The sequence below is a fragment of the Gouania willdenowi genome, chromosome 24, assembly GCF_900634775.1.
Source record: "Gouania willdenowi chromosome 24, fGouWil2.1, whole genome shotgun sequence".
Taxonomy (NCBI): Eukaryota; Metazoa; Chordata; class Actinopteri; order Blenniiformes; family Gobiesocidae; genus Gouania; species Gouania willdenowi.
The window spans coordinates 5,794,651-5,821,071 of NC_041066.1; the positions used below are offsets into that span (position 1 = coordinate 5,794,651).

General features: G+C 38.5%; 1 protein-coding gene across 3 annotated transcripts; it reads right to left on the minus strand.

The window, feature by feature from the left end:
• Positions 1–13,349: 13,349 nt before the first annotated feature.
• LOC114457758 (adenylate kinase 7-like) lies at positions 13,350–24,877 on the minus strand. 3 transcript variants are annotated; one of them, XM_028439809.1, is made up of 18 exons: positions 24,851–24,877; positions 24,440–24,583; positions 21,485–21,599; positions 21,323–21,417; positions 21,126–21,236; positions 20,913–20,996; positions 20,738–20,826; positions 20,552–20,642; positions 20,397–20,474; positions 19,944–20,093; positions 19,691–19,819; positions 17,840–17,951; positions 17,581–17,709; positions 16,786–16,857; positions 16,469–16,666; positions 15,157–15,374; positions 14,913–15,071; positions 13,350–13,646 (listed from the first exon to the last, which is right to left on the minus strand). In XM_028439809.1, the coding sequence occupies exons 1-18, from the start codon at positions 24,872–24,874 to the stop codon at positions 13,611–13,613; spliced, it is 2,034 nt and encodes a 677-aa protein (XP_028295610.1). In that variant the 5' UTR covers positions 24,875–24,877; the 3' UTR covers positions 13,350–13,610. The 3 variants fall into 3 exon arrangements, with proteins under 3 accessions (XP_028295610.1, XP_028295609.1, XP_028295608.1); XM_028439808.1 differs by having other exon boundaries at positions 14,913–15,068; positions 24,650–24,874; XM_028439807.1 differs by having other exon boundaries at positions 24,650–24,874.
• Positions 24,878–26,421: the final 1,544 nt, after the last annotated feature.

Below are 26,421 nucleotides of genomic sequence, written 5' to 3' on the forward strand. Positions count from 1 at the left end.
ATGTTTTTTCTTGTAGTTTTCGACAAAGGTGCAAACATTCACACATCAACAATATTAACCAAAGTGATCCTTCGATTGACATCTTTGTCAATGAATGCTATTACCCGTGTGCTTTAAAAAACGTGCTGCTCTATGCTGTCTGCTGGAGTTGGGTAGCAACAAACACATACATATACAGTATATACCATGGCAACCAGCATAAATCACAGTTTAGCTTCAGCAGGTGTGAATTATATCCAGAACATGATCCTATGGATAAAACACAAAAATCTACACACTCGATAGGCCATTTACAACTTATAAATGTAACAAAACTTGACCCTATGTTCCCAAATCCCACCTGTGATACTTTACCATATAGTGAGCTTCATATTCATGTCATTCAAGCGGCCATTTCTCCACCTTTTGGCAATTTTGCCTATAAATCTTCCAGTTGTGGAAACACAGGGAGACATTACCTAACCTGCACTGATACACACACACGCTATTACACACCAACGCACAACATGCAGCTAGAGACATTAGCTAAGCACTGACTTGACAGGCCCCCAAAAGGCTTGTTACAATGACAGCTGTAAAAACACACTCGGCCTTCCCTGTGGCTCGGGTAGCTCACATTCTGTGTGCGCTTCTGTGTGTGTGTACCGGATACACACCTGTTCAAATGTTTCCATTGAGTCAGCAGGTAGGTCAACATTTCTCACTCAGCCAATTATTAAACTCCACACTCCATTTCTGTGTGGAGTTTTCATGTTCTCCCAATGCTTGCTTGGGTTTTCTCTGGGTATTCCTCCCACCATTCAAAAACATGATTGTTAGGTTGATTGGAGCCTTTATGGGTGCTTTTACACCGGTTTAGTCCTAGACCTGGTCCGAATAGACGGAGGACAGATGATAATTTTATCACCTTGGTTTGGCTTTGCATTCAGAGCCCAACTCCTGATCCGTTTCAAACAGCTTCTGGTGCAGTTATGTGAGATAACTGCTTAAGGATGCCGTTACTGGAATAGAGACTTCTAAAATTATTGTGTTTCCTCATACTGTTTACATGGTCACGTGGGACTATATGTGTAAAAGCACCCTTAGTGTCACTGTTGTATTAGGATTTTTCAGTGATCGGTTGCTTCTGTCTTGGGAGAGCAAAAGTGCGCATGTAGCTGTGGGGTGGGGCAGGCAGCAGGGGTGCGGAGTTTTTACGACAGTGACATAACCAAAAGGGACCTTTAGGGGAGCGCTAAGCGCAGGTTACTTAGTTCTGCTTTAAAGCTCTGTTTTGTGCCGTTGCCGGCTCTCCTGATCACCCACAATGCCGTGCACTCTACGTCATTGCCAATACTTCCTGTGCTTGATCCGCTCCAAAAACGGTTGTGTTCAAAGCGCTCCAAATCACACTAGGCTTTGATTGACTCCAAGATCGACAGAAGCTCTAGAGTTTGTCTGTTTGATCCGCTCTAGCCCAAACAAGGCCGACTATTCAAGCGGATGGATCCTTGCCTTGGGTATGAAATGCACTACAAATAAATTTGCCTGGCCTGCCTGGCCGTCAATAAATGCACCCTAAATTGCCAATAGGAGTGAATGTGAGTGGTTGTCTGGAAAGGCGATGTACTGGCGGCCTGTCCAGGGTGTGGATGGATAGTTTAAAGCGGCCAAGTTCATTCAAATAGGTTCCCCCATCTTATTCGGGCCAGGCTGTCAGCCACTGGCAGTGGATGACACCTGGGTTCACATTAAGTTCAAAGAAATTAAATCCACCCAACACATCAACACAGTGGAAAGCAACTTCACATTCACTCTGAGGATACCAAGGAACACTGACTATCCTCATTGGACTGTGCAGTGATCATTAAGGCAGAAAAGCAACCCACACAGACCAGTAGCTACTGAAAGTTGGAAACTGGAAGTTATCAGGACCAAACATAAAAGTGGATATACTGGATTCTAGAATTAACGTTCACAGACATGTTAATCTAGGTAATAAACACTCCCAGACAGTCTCTGATCAGTTAAACCTAAAGAAATGCAGCTTTGAGGGGGAAGTTTTCAGAAAGATCAGTTTGTAGTCACAGACAAGATAACATTTCATTTGTTTCACCTCATTTTAGCATCAACCACATATCTTGCTCTTATCTAAAGCTGCATTTTACTTATGTTAATCATAAAAAAAAATGCCTTTTCAGAAAACACAAGGAGAGGTTATAAAGAATATTTACTAATCAAGAGATTACACAAGACTTGTGTTTCCTAGAAATAAAACAAAATGTTCGGTGAACAACAGAATAACAGCCGTGTCATTTCTCACACTGATTTAACTTTCCCCAAAATTACATCAACACAAAAGTTTTCTTATTAAACTAAAGTCCAGTTCAGAACATTATTAAACAGTACTGTTTATTAAACATGGAGGGACTCTGACCCTGATCCGCGTTTACTTTTACTGGGAAAAAGATCCTTTTCTCTAAACTCTAGGATTAGATAAAAATGTGTCACATAAACCTCAAATTTGGCCTCAGAGTAGTTGTACTTATGAAGAATGTTTTCAAATATGTGTGCTCTAGATATGGTATTGAACTGATTTCACGGCAATGATCAACTCTCAGGCACCATTAAATGCTTTATTTTTTAGGGTTAAACAATAATTTTTCTGTTTTACGTAAATGTTTTGTTGTCTCAAAATATTGAGTATTATTTTGGCATATTTTGGCGTAAAATAATGAGAGTGACTGCCTTCTATGGGTTGAAACTCAGCTATTGCTATTTAATTTTGCTATTGGCTGAGAATAAAGGTTTGTGATGTTTTAGTGACTTCTTATGTCATAACCACCACTGTTGGCCCCGCCCAGTGGCGTAACATCATGGTGATAGGCCCGGGTGCAAATATTTTTTTTGTGCCCCCACCCTAAACACAAGTACACGCACACACACGCTTGGACACACAAAGGCACAGTGAATTAATCGTCCTTCTTATTACAAAATCTTAATCCTTCTTTGCTGTTTTTCTTGCTTAAATGCATCTTAAGACCACATGTTTCCCAATTTTGTCTTTGTCAACTATCCAAAATCATTAGGAAAGAGAAAAGGTGAACTATATTGTATGACTGTATGTAGTAGATCAAATCAAATAAAGAATACCTTTGATTTTCTGAAGTGAACATTTCTTTTAAAGGTCGTGAAATTTAGGAATCAACCCAGGATTAAGTAGGTTACATTATTCACACGAGGTTACAAGTGCTTTGCTATAGGTTTAAATCCCACCTCAAAACACACAGAAGCGGTACTCACTCATTAAAAGCCCATCTTATGGATATTACATAGTTTTTTATCTTGGCGTCAGGAGGCAGAGTGAGGTACAGTCGAATTCGTCGAGCCGAATTATCCCTGCAACAGGTCTACTGGTGCCAGGCACAGCCAAGTCGGCTGAGTCACACCTCTGAGGCTGCAGTGGCGGAGAAGTCTCTACTTCTGGCCGCTCCAAGAAGCGGGACGCGGCGGTAGTGTCGATGATGCTAATTGGAAAGCAAGCTCTAGCGCTCACGGGACGCTAATTGTTGCCTGGGTTTGAGTAAAGAACCTGTCTAAAGCCCTATACACACAGGATTAGTTTTACCTAGAGACCACATACACGTAATAAATAAATTACCCCCCAACGTCTGCTTTTCATGTGGCGCATTTGCACGGGATAACCGAAGCCTGAGATTTTGCTGAAATTTACGGACGTCTGAAAATGTAAAACAGTGTGTGAGTTGATGTTAAAACAACTTTGCATGCTTTTGACCAAAGCTTGGTGCTGTGTTACTGCTAGCGCTAGCTATCTGTATTAATAAAAGGCTACAAACAGAAAAAAAAAAGATTCTTACCACAGAGTGCAAAGCAGGACGTGATCTACTGTTTGGTTCTGATATTCCTCCTTCTCTTTTTGTTGCCCTACTTTACGGGCCGATAAGGTTTTGCCGGCCAAAAGGTTTTCTAAACACTCCAATGCAGCCTCCATTCTTCACCAAAAGTAAATAAACAAGCCTCCCGGTGTCACGGTCTGAGTTTACTTCACACACACGCACACGCGCACTACTGGAAAATGAATTTGCTAAAAAATAATTCAGTTTTGTTTATTTTTTGTTTTCAAAGTAAACGGACACGTGTTTTATTAGTTTATTGAATTAGGTTAGGGTTAGGGTTAAGGTTAAGGTTGCATGCGCGCATATATGCTCATAATCAATCTCAGTACGAGGTAAACTCAGAACGTGACACTGGAAACAAAACAACGCGTAATCACGCATCAGATCCTGCCCATTTTTGTCCAAATCACAGAGATGCCTATTTGCATTGGATTAATATTATCACAGGGCCTCAGAGTTCAGCAAAATGTAGTATGTAATTTGCGGGAGAATTTTTACTTTACAAATAACTGACATGGCCGATTCACATGGGATTTACATCACAGACGTTCTCCACAATTCCTAGTTAAAACTAATCCCGTGTGAATAGGGCTAAAGTTGGTCATTGTTGTTTCACTCTGATCACTCTCATCCTGCTCCTTTCTCTTTTTCCTCTTTTGAGCGCCACTTTTTTTCTTGCTAAATGACTCATCGTGACTCATCGTGACTGACAAGTGTCAAAGTGATTGGAAAAATTGTTATTTCCCCCTCCCATACCAGCCACTAAGCATTACCTTACCAACCCACCCTGAGCTATTCACAAAAACGGGCGTATCTGGACAGCACTGTTTTTTTTTTTATTTTTGTTTCTCATCTTCCTTCCTTCATGGGCCCCTTACGGCGCCTGGGCCCCAGTGCACTGCCCCAACCCTTCAATGAAAACTAACACCTGTGGACTCTGTAGCCTGTGGTGAGTAGGTTGGATTGAGCGAATAGTGAACAGAGAGATATAGTGAGTATTGAGTAGCTGGTTAGCATAGCATAGCAATCTCCATCTCAAGAAGTTTTTAACTAAAACCATTAAAATGGTATTTTCAAACTGATTAAATCATATATTACTGAACATTTGAGAAACTTGTGCTTTTGAAAAAATGTTTCAGAGCAGATTCTTAGTAACACACCCCTTGGCCTTCCTGGATCTACATCAAGAACATCTCTCTGTTCTGAGTTTAACAAAACATCAGATCACATCTGCTCCACATTCATTCACATGGACGGATGAAAGATGTTTTGCTGCCTTTTTGGGCTGATATATCTCAGTATAATCTCTCTCTATGGGGGTGTCTTATCTGAGTATCATGTCTGTTCCATAGAGAGGTGCCAGCATGTCTGCCAGTTGGGGTCATCCATGAATTAAACACAGTAGTGTGTTTCTAATTTAAAAACTTAGCTCAGCACGTGATCATGTACAGACGCAATGTAAAAACCTCTCCTTGTTTCCCATCCAATGTTTGTAATAACGGAAGTCCAGCTGCTTGGAGAGGAAACTGCTCTAAGATATACTGTTGCACTAAGGTCTTCTCTCTCTGTCCGTCTCGCTCTGTATTTTGAGCATGGCTGATTCTGGCAGAGTAGGGCGGGTGGGCTAGTATACAATTACATAATGTTCTGGCTGTGGTATATATACAGTGTGCTGGCATTCATCTTCCTACACACACTCACCCAGTAAACAATCACACACACATGCATGCAATTTTCTGGGCCCCTATTTTGCAAGATTGTACTTTTATTTGTTTCAAATGTCTCCATCCTCCAATGAATGCATCAATAACAGACTTTTAGGATAAGTTTTACAATACTGGTCCCTCTATGTATTACATACTGAGTCCATAAGATAATGCAGATAAACAGAATGCCACGCTCGGGTCAACGAGCCTATTGTTATCATGTGACAAATGATGACTCATGAAATTATGTGTGAAAAACCATTGCTTTTTAAAGATTTAGAATTAAATAAGGAGTAGCTGCATGCTGACATCTGTCCACTACTAACATAGGCTGAGGTTTGTTTTCTTGTAATTGCCATTATTGTCTTAATAAGAATACACGTTAAAGAAGGATAATAATGTCTGTTAATCCTTTTAACAATAGAAATTAGACACTAATAGCTAACAACTATAATGAACTTTAGGGCAAATATAACACTTTCTATTAACCTGCAGGGCAGAACATTAAATAAATAAAAAAGGTTTAATTTCACACATTTTCAAAAAAGATTTTGTAGATACAGATTTTTACGACTTTGTTCAGTGATCGGTTCCTGAAATGTTGTTAATGCAAAAACAGCAATACTGTCAAGTTGGAACTGCATCTGCAAAGGATCCATCAAATACAATTTAAACCAGTAAAGAATTACTGTGGGTTTCAAAGGCTTGTGCATGTCTTTGTCATATATAATCTGTGAAACAGTTTGCACTCATGGCCATAGTTTAAATAAACAAAGCCTGATAATTATTTTGACAAAAGGAGTTAATAATACTGTTGAGACCTTGAAATATTGCTGCAGTGAGTGTGTGTGACGGTGGGTTTGTGGGAGTCTGGGGTTCCCCTCGGCAATCAGGGATAATTGAGGGATGTTGACAATGTTCTTGCCTGGAAAACAAAAACACACACGCCTCCGAAAGCCTGCAGCAGACATTCTCATGCGTGCACACATGTAAACACAGAAATAAACATGGAAAATTGTAGACAGGATGGAGGCGGCTCACTCCTTTGTGGAGTAGCTTTCAGGGTATTTTCTTGGTTTTAAATCCTACATACCCTTTATTTATCAAGATAGTGGATTTTTCACAGAGAATGTACTGACCTAAAAGATTCAATAAATATGTAAATAAATCAAAAATAACTTCTATCTGGCATTAGACATCCTTCAATATTATTTTCTTATAACCAATTCCTGGTTTTGACCCCATATGGGAAGTTCAAAAATAATTTATGACAATATCTGAAAAAAGGACAGATGTGTAACATGTGTCTGTTTCTAGATTCCATCTATTTTTGCCAAATATTGTATTAGATGATGAGAGAACAATCAGAGGCCAGATCGTCCCTGGTGCTTGAGATGAATACACCTTTAATCACTAACATAGATTGCAGATGAGCACACGTGTTCCAGACTCAGAACAGCACACAAATCACAAAAAGAGACAAAAAAGGTCTCGTTCAATTTCCTGGACAGAAACTTAAAATAATTTATGTTAACAAGTTGCATAGAACAGGCGTTTCTGGCTATAGTGGTTCTATACTATAAACAGGGCCTTTAGGAGCCACTAGGGGGCGTTAAAGCTGAGTCGTTCGCTTCATCTGTGAAGGACGAAATTTACCAGTGTTTATCCATTACATGTTAAAAAAAAATAAATGTAGGGTAAAACAATAAAACATACCGCTATCAATAAGCTGTAGTTAATATTTTTTAAGATTAATTAAGTCCAAAGTCATGCATATGTATGAGACGTCAGCTGAGGTTTAATGGGAATGCTTGACAGGAATGATGATTAACCAATTTAGCAGTTTGTGGACATTTTAATGGTTTAGAATCTCTAAAGTTACGCAAACTGGAGGCCTTCAAACCTCACCTTGCTTCGAGCCTGCACAAAGCTAGAAATGGCACTTGCAACTTGTTATTGATGAGCCTGTTGAAAGCAGATATGAAATGAATTCTTCCTGAAAAAAGAAAAAAAAAAAAGGGGGGCGGGAGGATTAAATGGCCAAAACAAATGCTGAACCATTGCAGTGAGTTGTCAAATCCAATACCTATCAGATTTTTTGCAATGTGACTACCGTCTGGACGGCCTAGGTGCTTTCTATCCGACTCCTACATCATGAATTTGAAACTTGAAATTTAATTGACTGTTTTGAAACTGAATTAGTAACTTGAACTTGTATTTTTTCCTTTTGAAAGAAATTAATCTTAGTACATTCCAAAAATTCAATATATTTCTGCTTCTCAAATTCAGTTTCACTACATGGAGACACACTTCCAGTCCGCGAGGTTGAGCAATCAATCAAGAAAAAATACATTCAAGTTACTAAATTTGTTTCAAAACAGTAAATTCAATTTCAAGTTGTTGCTTTAAAATTCAATACCAACTATTCAAGTTCAGTTTCTAGTGGTGCAAATCTCATCCCATAAATCACACAAAAAAATTCAGATTTTTTACAAAAATCTGAATTGTGCATTAACACCTGCAGTGTGAACATAGTGTTAGAGGGATGTCACAGCCCTAATATAGAGCCCTGTGTAATTCTAATGGGAACTTTTGCAAGTTCTACATTTTTGATCACTAGTATGTTTTAACATACAAGTGTAAAAAATAGAAACAGAAATACATGTGAGTGCCTTTCCTGTAATGCTCACTTCAGTCATCCACTGCCCAGGCAAAAATACATGTCAGCTGGAACAAACGAGGTTTGACCTTCTGCACCCCTCGTGGTGGGTGACTGGTTTGCATGCATGGCAAAGCATGTCTGTCTGTGTTGTGCACAAATGCACATGCTGCAACGGGTAAGGTTAGCATGTCAGCTTCATTAGCCAACAAAAGCAAACACAGCAGTGTAACATAGGTGGTAAAGTGTGTGTGCGTGTGTGCGTGTGTGTGCGTGCGTGTGTGCAGTCTTTAGTGTGAGGGAGGTCAATATGGCAAGCACATGGTGATGGTCATTCATTCCATAATGTGGAAAGATGAGATATAATGGAATACCTGTATTATCTTTGGTATTTCTGTCAAATTAAGAAAGACAAACATTCTCCACTTCTTCAACTCATCCTATTGAGGTATTTGCATTTTACTCCTCTGCATGTGTGTGTGTGTGTGTGTGTGTGTGTGTGTGTGTGTGCTTGTGTGTGCGTGTGTGTGTGTGTGTGTGTGTGTGTGTGTGTGTGTGTGTGTGTGTGTGTGTGTGTGTGTGTGTGTATGTGTGTGTGGTCCTTTAATAACATTTTCAACCCATAGCAGATGTTAGTGTGACCACTTAAGAGGTGGCTATTCTCATTGTGTGTGTGTGTGTGTGTGTGTGTGTGTGTGTGTGTGTGTGTGTGTGTGTGTGTGTGTGTGTGTGTGTGTGTGTGTGTGTGTGCGTGTGTGTGTTTGCGTGCGAGAGAGAGAGAGACACACACAGCTAAAAGGGTGGTAGAGATTGTTTTGTCTGTAAGCGGAATAGATCAAACAATATCGCCTCACTCTTTCTGAAGTGTAACAGTGTCCATAAACTTTGATAACATTAACATGAAATGGTATTTCTGCACCTTGTTTATGAAATCTATATTAAGATTATGATCCAAAAACGAGGTCAAGTAGAAGCAATCATACACATCCACAAAAACACATATTATTACCCCTTACCATTGATGTTGCTAGTTGCTGCTATTTCGATATTAACTGTTGGACAAGGTGAACCCTTCTGTTGCATTGGATTATTAAAGCGTAAATTAAAGAGTAACACCCAAAATCACTTTTTTTCTCCTGAAAACAAATGCATTTGGTATGAAGTTGTACTGATGGTTTATTCATGTCCAACTCTTGACATTTTAGTCAAAGTAATTTAATTTGGCTTAGGCCCTATTCTGATATTAAAAATGTAAGAGTGACTGCCCTCTCTATGAGTTGAAAACCCTGCTATTACAATCAAATTTTGGTATTTGCTGAGAATGGTGGTTTGTGATGTTTTGGTGGCTTCTTACATCACTGTTGGCTCCGCCCCTCCTATTAAAACTAGCAGCTGTGGACTCTGCAATCTGTGGTGAGTAGGTTGGACAGAGAGAATTGTGAATGGAGAGTGTTACGGTGAAATTTGCGGTTACCTCGTCTTTGGCTTGTAAACACCCTCTGCGTTGGTAAATGATGAAGACCAGACTGAAGCGATGATGAATTAATAAAAATGATTTATTTTAAACTAAATGAAAAGGTACAAAGAAGGATGGTCAAAAATGAGTAACTCAACAGCTACACAACAGATGACCAAACTGAGTTCCAAAGAGTTTATTGGCAAGCGGGCGGGCAGGCAGAAAACTGAAAGACAGAACAAATAGCTTAGCTGTTTTTTCCCTGCTTTAACTGTGCTGGATCCTATTCTGTAAAACTCGCTGCAGGTGATCGGTAAGACAGTTCACAGCAAAGAATTATATGACAGGCTTCTGAGCATATCAAATAGCCTATTCATCTACATCAGTAAAGAAGCACTGCACTCTACTGGACATGATACAGTGACTACCTAGCGAAATACCATGTACATGCCCTGCTAACTAACAGACAGATAAGGCTATAATGGGGGCCATTTAGTAGATTTCCTTATCAACAACATTGCCTAACAATATCAATAACTGAACTATATTGCCACAGTCACACAGATGTAGCACAGTTAGCTGCTAATATGTAGCCACACAGTGAGCTGAACACAACCGGAGCTACATTAGTTTAACAGGCAAATTACAACATGTATAGATAAAATATATATTCTAAACTCTTTAACGCACTTGCGCTAGACGCATTTCACATCAGACAGCAACCGGGAGGGACTAACATTCAAGAGAACTTCACTACGTGCTGAGACGAGTTGAGATGTGTTGAGCAGAGTCCATACAAAACTGAAAGTGAAACCTAAAAGACGCTGGGAAAGACGTCCACCAGAGTGCGCCTTTTTCACAGCCGCCCCCGATTTCTAGAGGAAATCAGAATTATAGAAAAAAAGGCCATTTGGTTTCTTAGAAACTACTCTACTGAAGTTGGTGACAGATAAATAACCAAGGGCGGTCAGAAGTGCAGGGTGCTGATGATTAGTCCGGCAGAGCAGGAAGCTGAATGAGCTGAGACACTGGGGGCGTGTAGGTTCTGTTGCCCACCTTCACTTCAGCAGACCTCACTCTACCATCAAGTCCGGGGAAAATGTTGGTGATCTTTCCTACTGGCCATAGTGAGTGAGGGGACTATGGATCAATGATCATGACAACCTTGCCAATATGTATATCTGACATAGTTGTGTGCCATTTTTGTCGTGCCTGAAGATTAGGAAGGTAGTATTTGATGAACTTCCTCCAAAAATGGTCAGCAAGGACCCGACTATGATGCCAGCATCTTCTGCCCAGAAGCTCCGAGTCAGGGTATACAACCTGTGGGAGAGATGCATCTGGCCGTACAATTAACAATGATTTTGGGGATCTGGATCGGCAATGTCTGACGATGTGTAGCCCAAGGGCTTGGAGTTAAAGACCCTTTCAACTTCAATGAGGAGTGTCCTCAGCACAGTTCAGTACCTGTAGAAGAGGAGTGGATTAATGGATGGTTCCTTCTACCTCCACATGCTGGGTCTTTTCATCCAAGCAGTTAATGGCCTCTTGATCTTGATGTGACCTTGTGCTAGCCTTTTCACACCGCCAGGGAAGAACATCCATCTGCCACAACCTTTCTACTTGTTGATAAATGTCTGCAGGTGGGGACCCATAGGATGTAGATCGGCATTGTTGCTCAGTAAAGTGCTGTTTGGGCCCATGGGTTGGGCCCTGAAGTGTCCATCCAATTCTGACTGCCACTGGTGCCCCAGGTGATCCACCGCGCCCGGCTCCACAGGTGTTAGTAGGTGAGGATTATCCAAGCCTATCAGCAAGAGAGGATGAATGCTGTCAAAATGTTGAATGGGCAGGTCCCTCAGGTGCCTAAATTTCCACCAAAGAGATTTTACCGGGTAGGTGTGCTCTCCTAAACTGAGTTTTGGTGAAGTGAAGGCTCCTGTTATGTTGAAAACACATTTTGGGGAACTTGCAGGTGAGATGGTAAAGGAGACAGCTGCCCCATGAAGAGTCTGAAGCTCCTGTCTCATTGTCCAAAAGGGCAGGTTGTCAGGTTTACCTTGAAGACCCAGATGCTTAGCTGCTAAGTGTAGCAACAGGGTGCGCTCTGAACCATCATCCAGTATGGCGTATGTTTCGAGAGTTTGGTCTCCGTTCTTGAGTACCACTCTACTATCCTTGAGGAGGGCACGGTGTCTCTGAGGGGGTTTTCCAATGTAGAAGACCTCCTCGGCTTCATCTGGGGGAATAGGCTTGACTGGGTCTGATAAAGCTGGCACTGACTTGTTGCTGCTATCCACTTTCCCAGAGGTTTTCACACTGATCTCGTGCAGGCGAGAAGGTGTCGATTATTGCAAGTTTTGCAACACATCTTAAGGTCACACTTCGCTGCTTGATAATTTCTACCACAGCGCCAACAGCAATTACTAGTTTGGACCCATGTACGTTTCTAGGTGCTGTTGAGCAGTTTGAGGTTGGCATAGTTATTCAGTGAGTGCTTGTTGTTATCACAGAATGGGCAGAACTTCTTGGTGACTGGTCTGGTAACTGTTACTTCGGCTGGTTCTCCAAAGGATTTGGTTTCTGTTCCCAGCAGAAGAACTGAAGCTCTTGCAGGCCTGTTCTCCCATTTCATATCTTTGCATTTTGGATTGTTATCCTTCCTTGAGCTGCAGCTGTACTGTGACATAGCTTCCTGCACCTGAAGTTTGTATTCTAACCAGTTCGCTAAATTCAGGAGAGTGGGGATCAGTATCCTAAACAGGTAAATAAAGCGTCGAAAACTTGATCTTAGATCATGTGGTAGCTTCCCTAGTAGGCGAGAAACATGCGACCCGCAGTCCAGTTCCATTCTTCTCTTCCTACCCAGCTGTTCCAACATGCTTACCAGAGATCTGATGCCTAGTGCAAATATCCTGAGGTGCTGGACGTCGTCACTAGTGATGTTAGGGCCATCCATAAGCTCGGCAATGCGCTGAAGAGCCAGTAGATGGGCTTGCCATGGTGTCCAAGGGGTAATGAGAATTGCTGTAGGAGTCAGCAATGAGCAGACCTTCTTCCAGTTTCAGATGATCCATTAATATCTGGAAGTTGAAACGTTCTGTCACGTCTCGAGGCAGGATGGTGTCCTCTTTTGTTTACCGAAACAAAATCCGTGCCCCGAAACTTAAATCATTAAACCATATACCTTCAACCATTTCTGACATGAACACTGGTTCTTTGCAGCAGACAGATTAAATTTGGGTCGGCATTAATGAGCAGCAGTCGATGCTGGTAGTCTGTATTTACATGCACGGAGCTCTTGTTCTCTTCTTCATGCCATCTGCGGTCACAGATTTTTTTGGGGCACGGATTTTGTTTATCAAATTTTGGTAAACAAAAAACTTTTTTAACTTTTACTGATTTTTAGAGCATCCCAAAGCAGCACAAGTTGTCATTTTGACTGAAAAAGCTGCTAAATGATCCTGAATGCTACACTCCTATAGAACTCAAAGGACTAAAAAGGGCGATTCGCGTCATCAATGACGTCATTTCAACATGGTGGCGTACAGGCTCTCAAACAGTAAAGTAGTCCCATTTTTAAAAGTTAATAAAAATGAACATGGTACAAAATAATGCATTTTCTTAGGCATAGATCTTCTATGAAGGACATTTCAAAGGTTTTAGGCCACATTTGTAAAAACAGTAGAGGATCCCTTTAATACACCAAGTCTGTTTTAATATGTTTCAATATTGGCTAAGTTTTTACCAAAGTTTATTAAATTATGATATTTACTGGATTCAGACTTGGAATAATACAAATCTTAAAATTTAGTTTTTGCCTGAACTCAGTCCCAGAGCTGTCACAAAAACAAACGTGCATGCAGTCTGATAAATCCTGTGTTTCTGTGCTCCTATTCCCTTGGAATGTTGTGTAAAAGATGTTCAGCCTGCAAAAAAAACAAGAAAAACATACAAAAATAAACAGCTGTGTCACTTTGTTCAATGGGTTTTGAGCAGCTTTTACTTAATATATTTATAAGGCAGGAAGTTACACAAATAATCAGAAAGATAAGTTGAATATTTGTGCTACCTTGACATAACCTTGTGTCATTGCATTGTGGGTTTTTTTAATTTTAAAGGGTTAGTTGTTCAAAGGTAATCTGATCGGATTTTGGTTATCGGATTGGATCAAATCTTGAAAATGGGTTGTTCAAAAGGGAAATAAGGATTCTGAAATCGGATTAGATCACGGAATCCAATCCTAGTTTTAATCTGGATCAAATCTTCACTTTGTGTTGTTCAAAACGTTTCAGTAGGATTTGGATAATTTTGATTAAAAAAAAAAACAAACAAAAAACAGGATTATCTTGATTCCAACAGGGGGTAGGATTTCATGGTGGATTTTAGGAAGAAAATGTAGTAAAACTTTAAAATTGGTCAAATAATCAAATAGATTTGTATTATTTAGTGTATATACTCAGCACTATTTCTGAAGAACAACCTGGATCCTCACTGGTAGAGCCAGCAGTCACAGTAGCTCAGAAAAGAGGCTTGATTTGTCCTTTGACAAATAATAATGATGACACCTATTAATTACTTCTCATACGAGAAACTGAGAGAGTAGAAGCACAGATACTCCTTGCAGAGGAAAAAATCAAGCTGACCAAACTGCAGCAAACCAAAGTGAAACTTCAGATCCGCCTCCTAAAAGCACGACTTTAAATTGCTGGTCTCTCCTCCTCAGATGCGGAAGAACCCTGAACATTATTTATTTTGTAACTATTGAACATTTAGCCTTTTCAATATCCACAATGTATTTGTTAATGTATATTTGTTTTGTATTTGATGTGGCTCGGATGAGGGATCATGAAAGAAATTAGGAATGGAAGTGGATGTTTGTTACAGTAACCCCATGTTGGCTCTTCTACCTGTTGTTCTTTACATAGATATAGAAATTGTCAATTGTGATATGTTATCCCATTTAGAGCAATGGTAATCTGGATTTGGTAATCTTGAAAAATGTTTTATCTGGATCAGGTTGATCAAATCCAATGTTGCTTTGAAAAACCGGCATAAAAGTAGAACAGATTACCTGATCCTGGGTAGCAAAAAATGGGATTTCCAAAATCCGGATCATTTTGATCCAGATAAAAAATTTTGAACAACTGGGTTGGTCTTGATTTATTGATTCATGTCAGGCATACAGTACATACCAGGAAGTCAACAGGGTCCTCTGGCTTGTTTTTGCTGCAGTCGACCATAGCCTCTGTGATTTTGGGCATCACATACTTCATCAGGTAGTTTCTCAGAGGAAGAGACTGAATCTTCAGCAGCTCTTCTTCCTGTCTTCTCACCTCCGTCAGATTCTCCTGCTGACAAATGGACAGAATGAAGATCAGTCAGTGATGATGAGGCGATGTGTTTATTAGAGTAATGCTCTTCCAGCTCCTTCCTTACCCACTCTTCATACTGAGCAGTCATCACAGCCAGTGCAGCCTCGTTCTTGCGTTTCCTTTCAGCTGCTTCTGCTGCAGGTTTCTGCTTCATTTCCGCTTCCTTCCGTCGGTCCTCCTCTTCCTGCTCCTCTGGACTCCGGCCATAGTTCTTAGGAGCTCCGATAATTTCTGTGATCGTCTTCATAACGCCTGTGTACTCTGGATCGTCTGCACTGACCTCTGTTGATAAATGAGTCACACTTACCACAAAGGTTGCATTAAGTATTATTATTATTAGTATTGACTATCTCTACAGTCCTAACTAATTAAAAATGTAATTGAACAACAGAAGAGGTTTTTCTTTTAATCAATAACTGAGAAAATATTTTCATATAAAACGTTTTCTATTGATTGGAACATCAAATAAATAAATAAATAAATAAAATGTTTTTCTTTTTTTTTTCTTCTTTTTTCCATTTCCTGAAACTACCGCCATCAATCCCTTAATTAAAAAAAAAAAAAAAAAAAAAACTGTACCTGTATTTATTTCATCCAAAAGTTGCCCCCAAAATCACTTCCCAGTACATTTCTGGTGTTTTCACGCATTGAAAGTTGTGGCAAAACAATTATATAATAATATTTATTTTTTGGCTTAGTTTCAACAAAAACACCAGAATCTGTCCCAAATGTAATGTCTCGCAGAGTGACGTCATATCACGGGAAACACCATAAACAAACCAGAACAAAAGCAAATAACTGTCTTCCTGATCTGTCGACAAAATTTCGGTAAAGACGAATTTCAATGTAATGTTTATGCAACTTCACGGGTCGTAAATTAAGCGTGAAAACATGAGGCATTTCATATGAGCGGAGGCGAAAAATAATGTTACTCCTTTGAACTAACTTCACTCTCTTTCTGCTTCAATGCCATCTTTTCATTCTTCTACGGGATTTCCAAAACTTTCCGAAGTTCAAGTCATATGAGAATTTGTCAAAAAACCCACTGCTTGTGATGGAGCCAAAAACAAACTTGTGGGCGGACATTTCAACCTTTGACAGAAATACCTTCCATTTATTGATCTACGAGGCCTAAACAGTCTTTTTTTGTGTTGAAAAAGATGGCTGAGATTGTCCCAGGGCCTTATATTTGATTCTAGAAAAGAGTGTTTAAGATAAATCACAGTAGTACAAACACAATCTAAACTCTATTAATTTTACATTAATCGTATTCTCAGCACACAATCCTAACAATTTTTTTTTATCACATGCTCAAAATACAAATAACATACTGATGACTGAACGAGACAAACACAGCTCAACTATAACTATGGTACCCATTGGTTCCAGTAGGATCTCCAGTTCATCAAAGTAGTTGAGTAGTGTATCTTCGGCATTGCAGAGCTGCCTGTATCTCATCAGCCGAGACGTGAACTCATCCTGAGTGTAGTGCTTTTTCTCTGCCTCGCTCTCTGGAAGTCCTTGTACTCGTTTCACCAGGACATCATCAGCTGCCTCAAGAACAAAAATAAACTCTACAAACACCACAAAATGAAAAAAAACTTTAGCTTCTTCTTTACTTTTCTTTTTTTTTTGTTTGACATCTTTACATTTCCCATGAGACTTCAATGATATATGAATTGATGACAACAACCTGGAGTGATCTTTTTGTTGAATGCAGGGGATTTTAACATCAAATCTGTGTCCTGGTTCTGCTCACACACACCTGTATAATAGAGACAAATCAAACTTTAGAGGACTTAGCTTGAACAAAGATATATGGGCGAAATTTTCATAGGGGCACATTTTGGAAAAAAATATGTCCGGGCCTGAAACTTTTTAACACAATGTTTTCAGGAAAAAAATTACCCATGGAAATATCAAGTGTGTATTGCTTAATAAAGCAGAAATATTTTTTTTTTTTTGTAATGCAGGTTCGAGTGATGATTTTCAGCACTTTTCCTTTTCCACTCCGTTATCATCAACCGTAACCATGGGAACCTGAATAAAAATGTTTTGCTGTATAACAACAGGAACCATTGAGTTGTACCTTAGTGTGTGATGGCTGTGACCAACTTTCCTGTTGTCCATTCCACTCCGTTACCACAAAAAGGTAACGGAGTGGAAAGACCTACATCATGCAACCCCATGTTCAGCTATGCTGCTATGTGGCTATGTGGGATGGGTAACCTAGTGATTAAAGACGCTGAGGGTCGCCGGTTCATGTCTCACCCGGGCCAACACTGTGGGATCTTGAACAAGTCCCCTAACCCCCAACTGCTCCCCGGCCACTGCTCTTCAGTGCAGAGAACAAATTTTGTGTATGTAAATGAGTAAATTAAACATGGACAGTTAAGTAAGCTACTGCAACCTTTAAGTTCCATGATTTTCAACAACCAAAATGTGCCCCTAATGAAAATTTGGCCAATATAAAAAAGATAAAACTCACTTGAGAAAATGTTCTTTGCCTCCTCATAAGTTTCAGGGAAACCATCCAGAACAAACCCTTGATTTATACATTGCTTTGACTTCAGTTTCTCTTGCAAAACCTCAATAATCAGATGAGTATCCAGTTGGCCTGAACAAACAACAAGCAGGTCTGCTTCCTTAAACCTATTTTTCCTTTACGGATCATTTTAATATCCTTGTCCAACATGGTTTTGTATAGAATCGTTATCTTAAGAGAGTAATGCTTTCAACGGTCAAACCTTCATTTGCTTCCATGCTTGCCACAATATCATTGAGTTTTTTCTGTGCAGCAGTAACTTTCTCTTCGCTTCCATATTCAGGATCAGGCTCAGCCTTGTTCACTACCTCCTTCTGTGACACATCAAAAACAATTAGTATAATAAATAAGAATGTCCCAATCCGATCACATAATCAAAAATCGGGCCCGATCACATGATTTCAGACTCGATTGGAATCGAACGTTATCTCCCGATCAGGACTCGGATATATATGTATATTTATTATCATTATTGGGGTGGTCGGTATACCGGTTCATTCCAAATACAGGTATATATTTTCGTTATGATATACATTTTTAACATACCATCGTACCGATATATTGATTACACAACGTTCTTAACGTTACGCTGTGCCGCATCAGACCGGAGCCTGAAGCTGCACAACTAGTAGAACATGATGACAGAAGAACTAGTGTTAAAAAGAGGAGCTCTGTCTGTTGTTTGGTCAGCAGAGCAAGTTGGATGCAGAGCGGAGGTGGAGAGTTAGACCCAAGTTCTCAGACGTTTATGAATAAAGGAGTAGCAGGTAAAGCAGTTAAATCACTACAACATTTGTTCTGTTTGGAAGAGACGAAACGTATTATTAGCCTCTCTGGTAACTAGCCTGATGCTAGTGTGTGTGCGCACTGCACACAGATGTTCGAGGGCGTGTTTGTGTGAACGCTCGCGCCAGTGTTTGTTTGATTTGCGCTTGTGTTTGTGTGCGAGAATAGACCATCTACTGCAGTATTTCCTATATCGAGCACCTACAGCAGAAAGTGCCGGTGTGTTCTAAATCAGCGATTCTCAACTGGTGGGTCGGAAACAGCTGGTCAAAAATTAACAAATACTTAATGTCTCTCATGTTGGACTTGTCTTTTATTTTAAAAGAACCTCTTCTTTTGACAAGCATGCTGTAAAATGCATGTTGCAAGGACAAAATATATGGATTTATGTTTTAAAAAGTGTAATATATATGTGTATGTTTTCAAAAGTTATTTTTGAAAAACTTTAATTGGTTGAATTCTAAAAAAAAATAAAATAAATGAATGGTCGTGATTTAATGACCGTGGAAAAATGTGGGTCCCAGGGTGAGACCAGATGAGAACCCCCGTTCTAAATCCTCGATCTGCAGACCTCACACACTTTATTTAATAAGCAGCTAATACTTTACATGCTCTACACCTGCAATGCCAACAAAATTAAGTTGTCATACTTTTCATTAAGAAAAACATACATTTCAATCTGTGAAACTAAATGAGGAGAGTAAGCATTAAGAATGCAGTTCCTAAAAGCACATTACTGGCCTTACTTTACAGCACTGTGGCACTTTTATTTCCTTATTTGTTAACGTGCCTGTTGGGTATTTTAAGATGAGGCACTATTCATTTTTATATTAGACATTTTTATTTAATATTATTTAATCTTGCACTAAAGTCTAAAGTGAATTTTCTTTTAATTTATTGCTTGATTGATCAAGCTACGTCACAGAAGTGCTCTGTTTAGGGTTGAATGTCAAAATAAGGTGAATAAAATAAATAAGGGACATCCTGGATCTGTTTCTTTTTTTTTTGCTCTTCTTTATCTTTCCAATGTTTCATTGAAGTATTATAGAAGTATCGGAACGGGACTCGGTATCAGCCAATTCTCAAAATCAAAGGACTCGGACTCGGACTCTAGGGCAAGAAAACCTGATCGGGACATCCCTAAAAATAAATCAATGATTTGTGTGTATTTTCAGAAGGGATGGATTTCCAGTATTTAAATAACAATTGCACTAGAGGGCAGCACATTCAGTGTGAGAACAGGTCAACAGGAATTCCTTCCACCAACCAGTTGTTTTATCTTCTCTTCGATCATCTCCTTGATCTTGATGTGGTGTATTTGGTAATGACGGCAGATTTTCTCTGCCACAGTGGTTTTGCCCACCGCTGGAGGCCCAACCAGGCAGATTTTCACTGACTAAAGAAAGAATGGAGAAAGGGGAGGGGAAAATAAATAAAAGAATGACTTGTAATAGTAACAAACTCAGTCAATACTGGAGTACCACAAAAATAGAATTTTGACAATGTCTGCTTGTACTGACCAGCAGCTGTCTGTGGGTTTTATACTCCTCCACAATGCTCTCCATGTTTTCAACAATGCCACTTTCACATCTCCAGTTTATAATGAAGGAGTCCATAATGATGAAGGCATCCAGACGGAGATCAACCTTAAGGTACTCCAATTCTTCTGGCTTTTTATTCAAATATTTGAGAGTAACATTAACACAACATATAGATTTGTAATAAAGTCAACTTTTGATTAATTACTTAATTTGTTTAGATATATCACTGATAAAATGTCAAGTCAAAACTTATTGGTTTGATGATACTCAACAAGAGTCAGCTGGTTTAATAATAATGGTAATGAATAATGATAATAGGGTGTGTCTTAACTCCATGTGGCTAACAGAGTAGTAATATACCGTATACTGTAAGCATATATTGGACAACTTTGTGAACAAAAACTGCAAAATACAATAAATTCCATTCTGTACCTTGAATGCCTTCATGGCAATGGCCTCCTGCTCTGGTAATGTGTCAACTTGCTCTGGACCAAGAAGATTGCTTATTTTCTGTAGATTACATTCACAAGAGTCTGTTTCTCTGTTGTTGTTTTTGTTTTTACAAATAAAAAAAAGAAGAATATTACCTGTACAACATCCTTTAAAGTACTCTTACAGTTATCAACAGCCAGAATGTACTTTGACTTTGGCAAGAGTTCAATGATGTTTTGGATTACTCTGTGAGGGGATGAAGTTAATGTATGTGTGAAATCATTTCATCAAAATATTTGGTTTTTATTAACATGCTTGGAAAGAAAAATGAATTCAGCTACCCTCCAAGGTCAAGAACGTGAATCATGGGAATGTGATTCAGGCCGTCCCCGAATATTGGAAGCTTTGGAAACTGCATCAGCCATGAAGCCTGTTAGAAAAGACAGCAGGAAGCGTTCATTTCACACATATATGTGTGGTTATGTGTAGCTGATCTATTGTTATACTAATTTTTACCTTAAAAAAGAAGTGTAGGAGGTTCTCTCCCATCCCATACTGTAGACCTGCGGCTACAACGTAACCACAAAGTTTGGACTTTTTCTAAAATACAGCAAGAAAAGGGGAAACAAGTAGTTAATTCGTTATTATTCAAATGTGAAAAATAAATCAACATGTTTTTTTTGTTTTGTTTCTGAAAAATACTAATGTTTCTTTAAATTCATCTCTCACCCCTCGAGCCAATTTAAGCACAAGCTTTTCCAGAGAGTGGTGGTTTTTAAAATCTGAGTGAGGCCTTCTTCTTCTGAACTCTTCTTCTGTTAGCAGACCATCCGTTGCTTCCTGCTCACCAAACATGTTTCCATATTAAAGAAATTCTCACGATGGGACATGTTCAGGTTTGTTTGACTAATTTTCCACACACTCACCGGGTTTTGTGGTTTCGTCAGGGCCCATGTCATTACAGTGGACACTAAGATGAATATTTTCTGAGACTTAAAGGTCCCCATCTCAGCTTGAAGGGCTGTGAGAAAGAAGGGATGGTGGTAATAAGATGATGATAGCGCTGCAGGATAATCTCACTCCCTTACCTGAAAGAGCCCACGTTGCTTCATCGATCTGTTCTGGTGAAACCTTTTCTGAGATGTTATATATCACCACATCACACTCCAACAGGCGTCGGAAGAGCTCCTCCCTGGTTGGGGTCTATGGAAAAAGATTGTATGTATGCACTCTAGTAAATACAGTACATGCATTTAAGCAAATTAAAGTGAAGTCGTACTGCTTGTACTTACAATTATTTTTTTTTTTATCCCCGAAAGTCAATTACAATTACGTTCTCAATTACTAAAGTTCAATAACAATTAATCACAATTACTGAGCTTAAAATAAATAACCTAATAAAAGTTCACTCTCCTCTTGTGTTAGCTTTCTGTTAGCATCTCTTATTATAACGGGTTTTAAATCAGCTATAATATACACTAAATACAAATATCTACCAACCAATTTATTGCCTACCTATTGGTTACCTTGTTATGCTTCCTAATCAATCAAAATATAGGTTTTAATATTTTTTGTGTTGATTTAAAAAAAACGGAAACGATAAAATGTGGGAAAGCTTGATATGAGCATATTTTAATAATTGTTAACTATATGTGTAGAACTGTACATAGACCTGTAACATGGTTCCCCAGTTTTGCAGTTTTTCATAGCAGTTCCAATTACAAAGTCAATTATATAAACTCAATTACAATTGAATTACGATTACAACAGCAACAGATTTCTAAAATTACAATTATAATTATAATTATGCCATTTAATTATCAATCGCGCAAATTACAATTATAATTGACCCCAACTCTGACTGAGATAAATCAACACAGTTTGAGGTTACAGGTAAATGACTTGAACAAGATGAAACTTTTCTAATAGTGTGTTTATTAATTTAAGGGTTCACGCAAACCAATTCATGTAAATTCCAGTATATCTTTAAGTATTTCATGCATTTTGAAAATAAAACATAATCCTGTCTTCATATGTATATGTGAAATAATTTCAATATTTAATTATGTGATTGTTGCAGAATAACTACACATCTAGTTATATGCATGTATGTGTGTATGAATATATATCTATAGTGTTTTTTTCTTGAACACTGTTTTTCTTACTACATGCAACACAAGGATATGTGTACTACTAAGAGACACTTGACCTCCCAGCAGAGGGAATAATCAGATTTTCCATTTAGATTCTGACATGTTCACTCTCTCCACCAATCTTCTATGAATTGGATGCAGCAGATGCACGTGTCAGCAATGGAAGTTTATGTGCACCATAAATAGTCGATGTTGTAGACTAAAATGCATTTTTAAAAGGATTTCATGCTGATGATGAACATATAGCATACATATGAAGTTGCACTTTAAGTTTTTGCCCCTTGAACACAAAAAATATCATTTTTCATTAAAAAGAAATATATATATACAGTAGCTTTCACGGTTTTCATGTTGTAGACCTGTCAATCACTAAAGCTTCTGAGTTTCCGGGTTTTATCCCTTGGCCATGTTTGCACTTTTTTTATTAATGTTAATTTATTTTACTTTTAAATGTGACCAGCAATGGCTTGTTTTAAGATTCACTAGGATTTACCTTAAGTGAAAACAATTGATATTATTTATTAGGGGGCCAAGCATGCGGGGCCAGGGAACCGCGTATGTAAGCGTACGCGGTTCCTAGGACCAGCGGTGCTAGGAACCCTATTGTAATCGCAAAGATTTTTATCCTTATTATATACATTATTATTATGTTTCCCCCGGTAAAAGTGGTGCAAGGTAGGGCGGTGCCCCTTGGGGGGTGGGTCCCGACAACCCCGTTTACCTTGGACACAAAAATTCACATATGTCCGTCAGCAGGTGGCGCTATAATAAAGGTCAACGCGTTTTGGCCAATATCTCCCACATCGTTTGTTGCAAATTTAAAACCTTCGTATCCACAGATTCCTTGAATAGCATTGAATCACCTAGGTTAGGCCACGCCCATTTCCGCCTAAACTTTTCTCGGAGCAAAATCGCAAAAACTCGAAAACCTACTTTTTCGAACTCCTCCTTGGGGTTGTCCAATCAGCGTGAAACTTGGCATGTAGAGTCTTCAGTTGGACGTAATCTCCAGTTAACCCTATGAGTTTGTTCGGGTAAATTATGCGCAAATTATTAATGAGTAAAGTTTTCTAGCTAGCTATAAAAATGCAAACTGGCGCATATCTCGGTCAAAATAAATGCTAACAACACCAAATCTGAGATCCTTAGTTGGCATGTGACTGTGAGGAAATGTGCCAATTTTGAATGATGTAGACCACTAGGGGGCGCTACAAATAACGAATATTTATATCTCTTCAATGGCAAGACCAATTGTTACCAAATTTGGAGGGTATGATCTTCGGTCCCTCCTGAGGCGATATCTCAAAGTTATTTGCGATTGGTCAAAGTGGGCGTGGCTTATTACATCATAACACATAAATAAACAAACATTTATTTCTGCTGAATTATTATGTTGAGGGCAGTGAAATTTACAGGGTAGATATAGAAGACCACACAGACCAACCATACCAAAAATTGCGCCACTAGGTGGCGCTATAATTGCAAAAACATTTTGGTCTTTAACTTTCACGATTTCATTCACATCTTTAAAATATTTATTTATTTATTTATGGACTGTTTTCAAATGATAAATACACATTGTGTTATTACCTCCAGGCCATTCACACTGAGTTTTTGAATGTGCTCTGTTAATAAAGTTATGTTTAGAGGAAAGTTAATACTTCCATACATGACACACAATGATTTAATCTCATTAAACTTAGTTAATGTATTCTTATTATTATTATTATTATTATTATTATTATTATTATTATTATTATTATTATTATTATTATTATTATTATTTATTTATTTATTTATTTATTTATTTTTAACACCTTATACAGTCACACCACGTTCCTAACCAGACTGTATGTTTGACAACACAGTCTTTAAAGGACGAAATATTACCTGAAAGAAGGCACATTTCTGCTGTTTACAGGGAGCAGACACGGTTCCCAGCACCTGGAAAGCAGCTCCATCCTCAGGGCAGTCCAGTGGCTCCTCTGCTTCACCATCATCTGACGGTTCTCTGGGCGTACATGTGGATAAAAACTACCCGAAAATGTTCAGAAATAACGCATTAAGACGGACACCAACAAATGATATCACTTTATTTACCTCAGCGATGTACTTGGAGGAATATCCGTCCACATTGTTAATAAAAACTCGTTTTTGACCCGTTTCTTCGCTGTTTTCCCCCATTTAAAGATATAAAATACTCAAACCTCAACCTTAAATTTAATATAAATGCTCTCTTGAAATAAATGTATGTGAAACACTGTCGTAAACCTACAAAAACCTTGGTTGCTATGAACTCACTGTGGTTGCTGCGGCTAACGTCATCAAGCGTCACGAGGACGTAATTTACGTCTTGCGTCACATTACGTAATTTGATTGCCACTAAAGGTGACGCTACAGCAAACTTCTAATTTTCAACTGTTTGAAAATTCACAACAGATCAATCATATGTGCTACAGATTGGCAACTTTTACCAAAATGTAGCCCAAATAATGAAACAAGTAACAAAAAAAGAAAGAAAGTTTTTACATTTGAACCTATTGCAAATTATAAAGTTAATCACATCTGTGCCCCGAAAACAAAAAACACACAAACTAACAAATAAAACTTATATTAACCTATCTCTTCCCACACTTTTTGATCAATTGACACCAAACTTGCTACAGCACATCTTCATACTGTCCCACACAAACCATCCACACATAATTTTAATTAATAAATAATGTATTCCTAGTACAGTATTGTAAAAAAAAATATACTTGTAAATTCTTGTTCAACACATTATTAATGTTTTACTTTTAATTACAATTTCGAAGTCATTGTAGATGATGTTTGGAAAATCTCAGAATTTTATCTCAAAACCAGATTTATTTTTTTTTTTACAGCATTTTGAATTTTGCTGTCATGCAAACAATTGGAGTTAACGCAGTAATGGCTTTTCTAAACACCAGTTTTTCTACTTATGGAGCCAATAAATAATTGTTAAAAACAATTTATCTACATCCATGCTGTCTAGGTGCAATATGTGCATTTAATTTTTTTTTTTTTTGTCTTAAAGCGGCCATATGTAGAATTATTGTGAATTTTCAACTTTTAAGTATGTCTGAATTACCTAAAATTAAAATTTGAGTGTTTAAAAACCATGTCCTTAACTGTCATGCCACATGTGATTTTTTTTGTAGATTACATAGTTATGTATACATTAATAAATATTGCCGGACCAGTCAACCTGTAGTACCTTTTTTCCAACGGTTGGGTGAGTATAAACCTATTTAGAGCAGTGATGATAATAATAAATGCAAACTTACAACAACAAAATAGGTTTTATCTTTTTTTAAAAAACAAAAACAAAACAAAAAACCTGTCACAAGTAATATGCCCCCTGGTGGTGGCAGAAAATGCTTGAAAATTCTACATATGGCCCCTTTAATAAGGGCCGTTTGAAATCTGCCTTTAAACGCTAACAGCTGCTGTCTTGCACACAGGTGACTGGTTTAGTCAATTCATGAAGCTACAGGTTATATTTCCATGTGCTAATTAGCTCAGTGACAATAGAGGATGTTCCATCATGACATAGTTTTGGATCAATGATGTGTTTGACTTATTAATTTATCGACTAATAATTACAGCTGTAGAAGAATTTTTTAAACACATGTACCACAGAGTTGTCTCTTCCAAATTAACTAGTGGTTCTCAACCGTTTCAGCCTGTGACCCCCAAAATAAAGCTGCCAGAGACCAGGGACCCCCACTGTAGCTGAAGGTGGTTGAACACAGACATGAACATTGAATAACAGTCGTGTGGAGACAGGGCCGTCTATAAAGGGGAGAGCTTTGTTGGGCCCATCCATAAAGTCAACAAAATGATGGTCC

Bases quoted from the DNA above. Each gene is read 5' to 3' on its own strand.
- LOC114457758 (XM_028439807.1), bottom strand. From the start codon at position 24,733: ATGGGGGAAAACAGCGAAGAAACGGGTCAAAAACGAGTTTTTATTAAC. The intron at 16,858-17,580 runs GTGAGTTTTATC...TCTATTATACAG, and splicing joins GGCAAAGAACATTTTCTCAA to GTGTGTGTGAGCAGAACCAG. The intron at 13,647-14,912 runs GTATGTACTGTA...TTTTTTTTGCAG, and splicing joins AGGACCCTGTTGACTTCCTG to GCTGAACATCTTTTACACAA.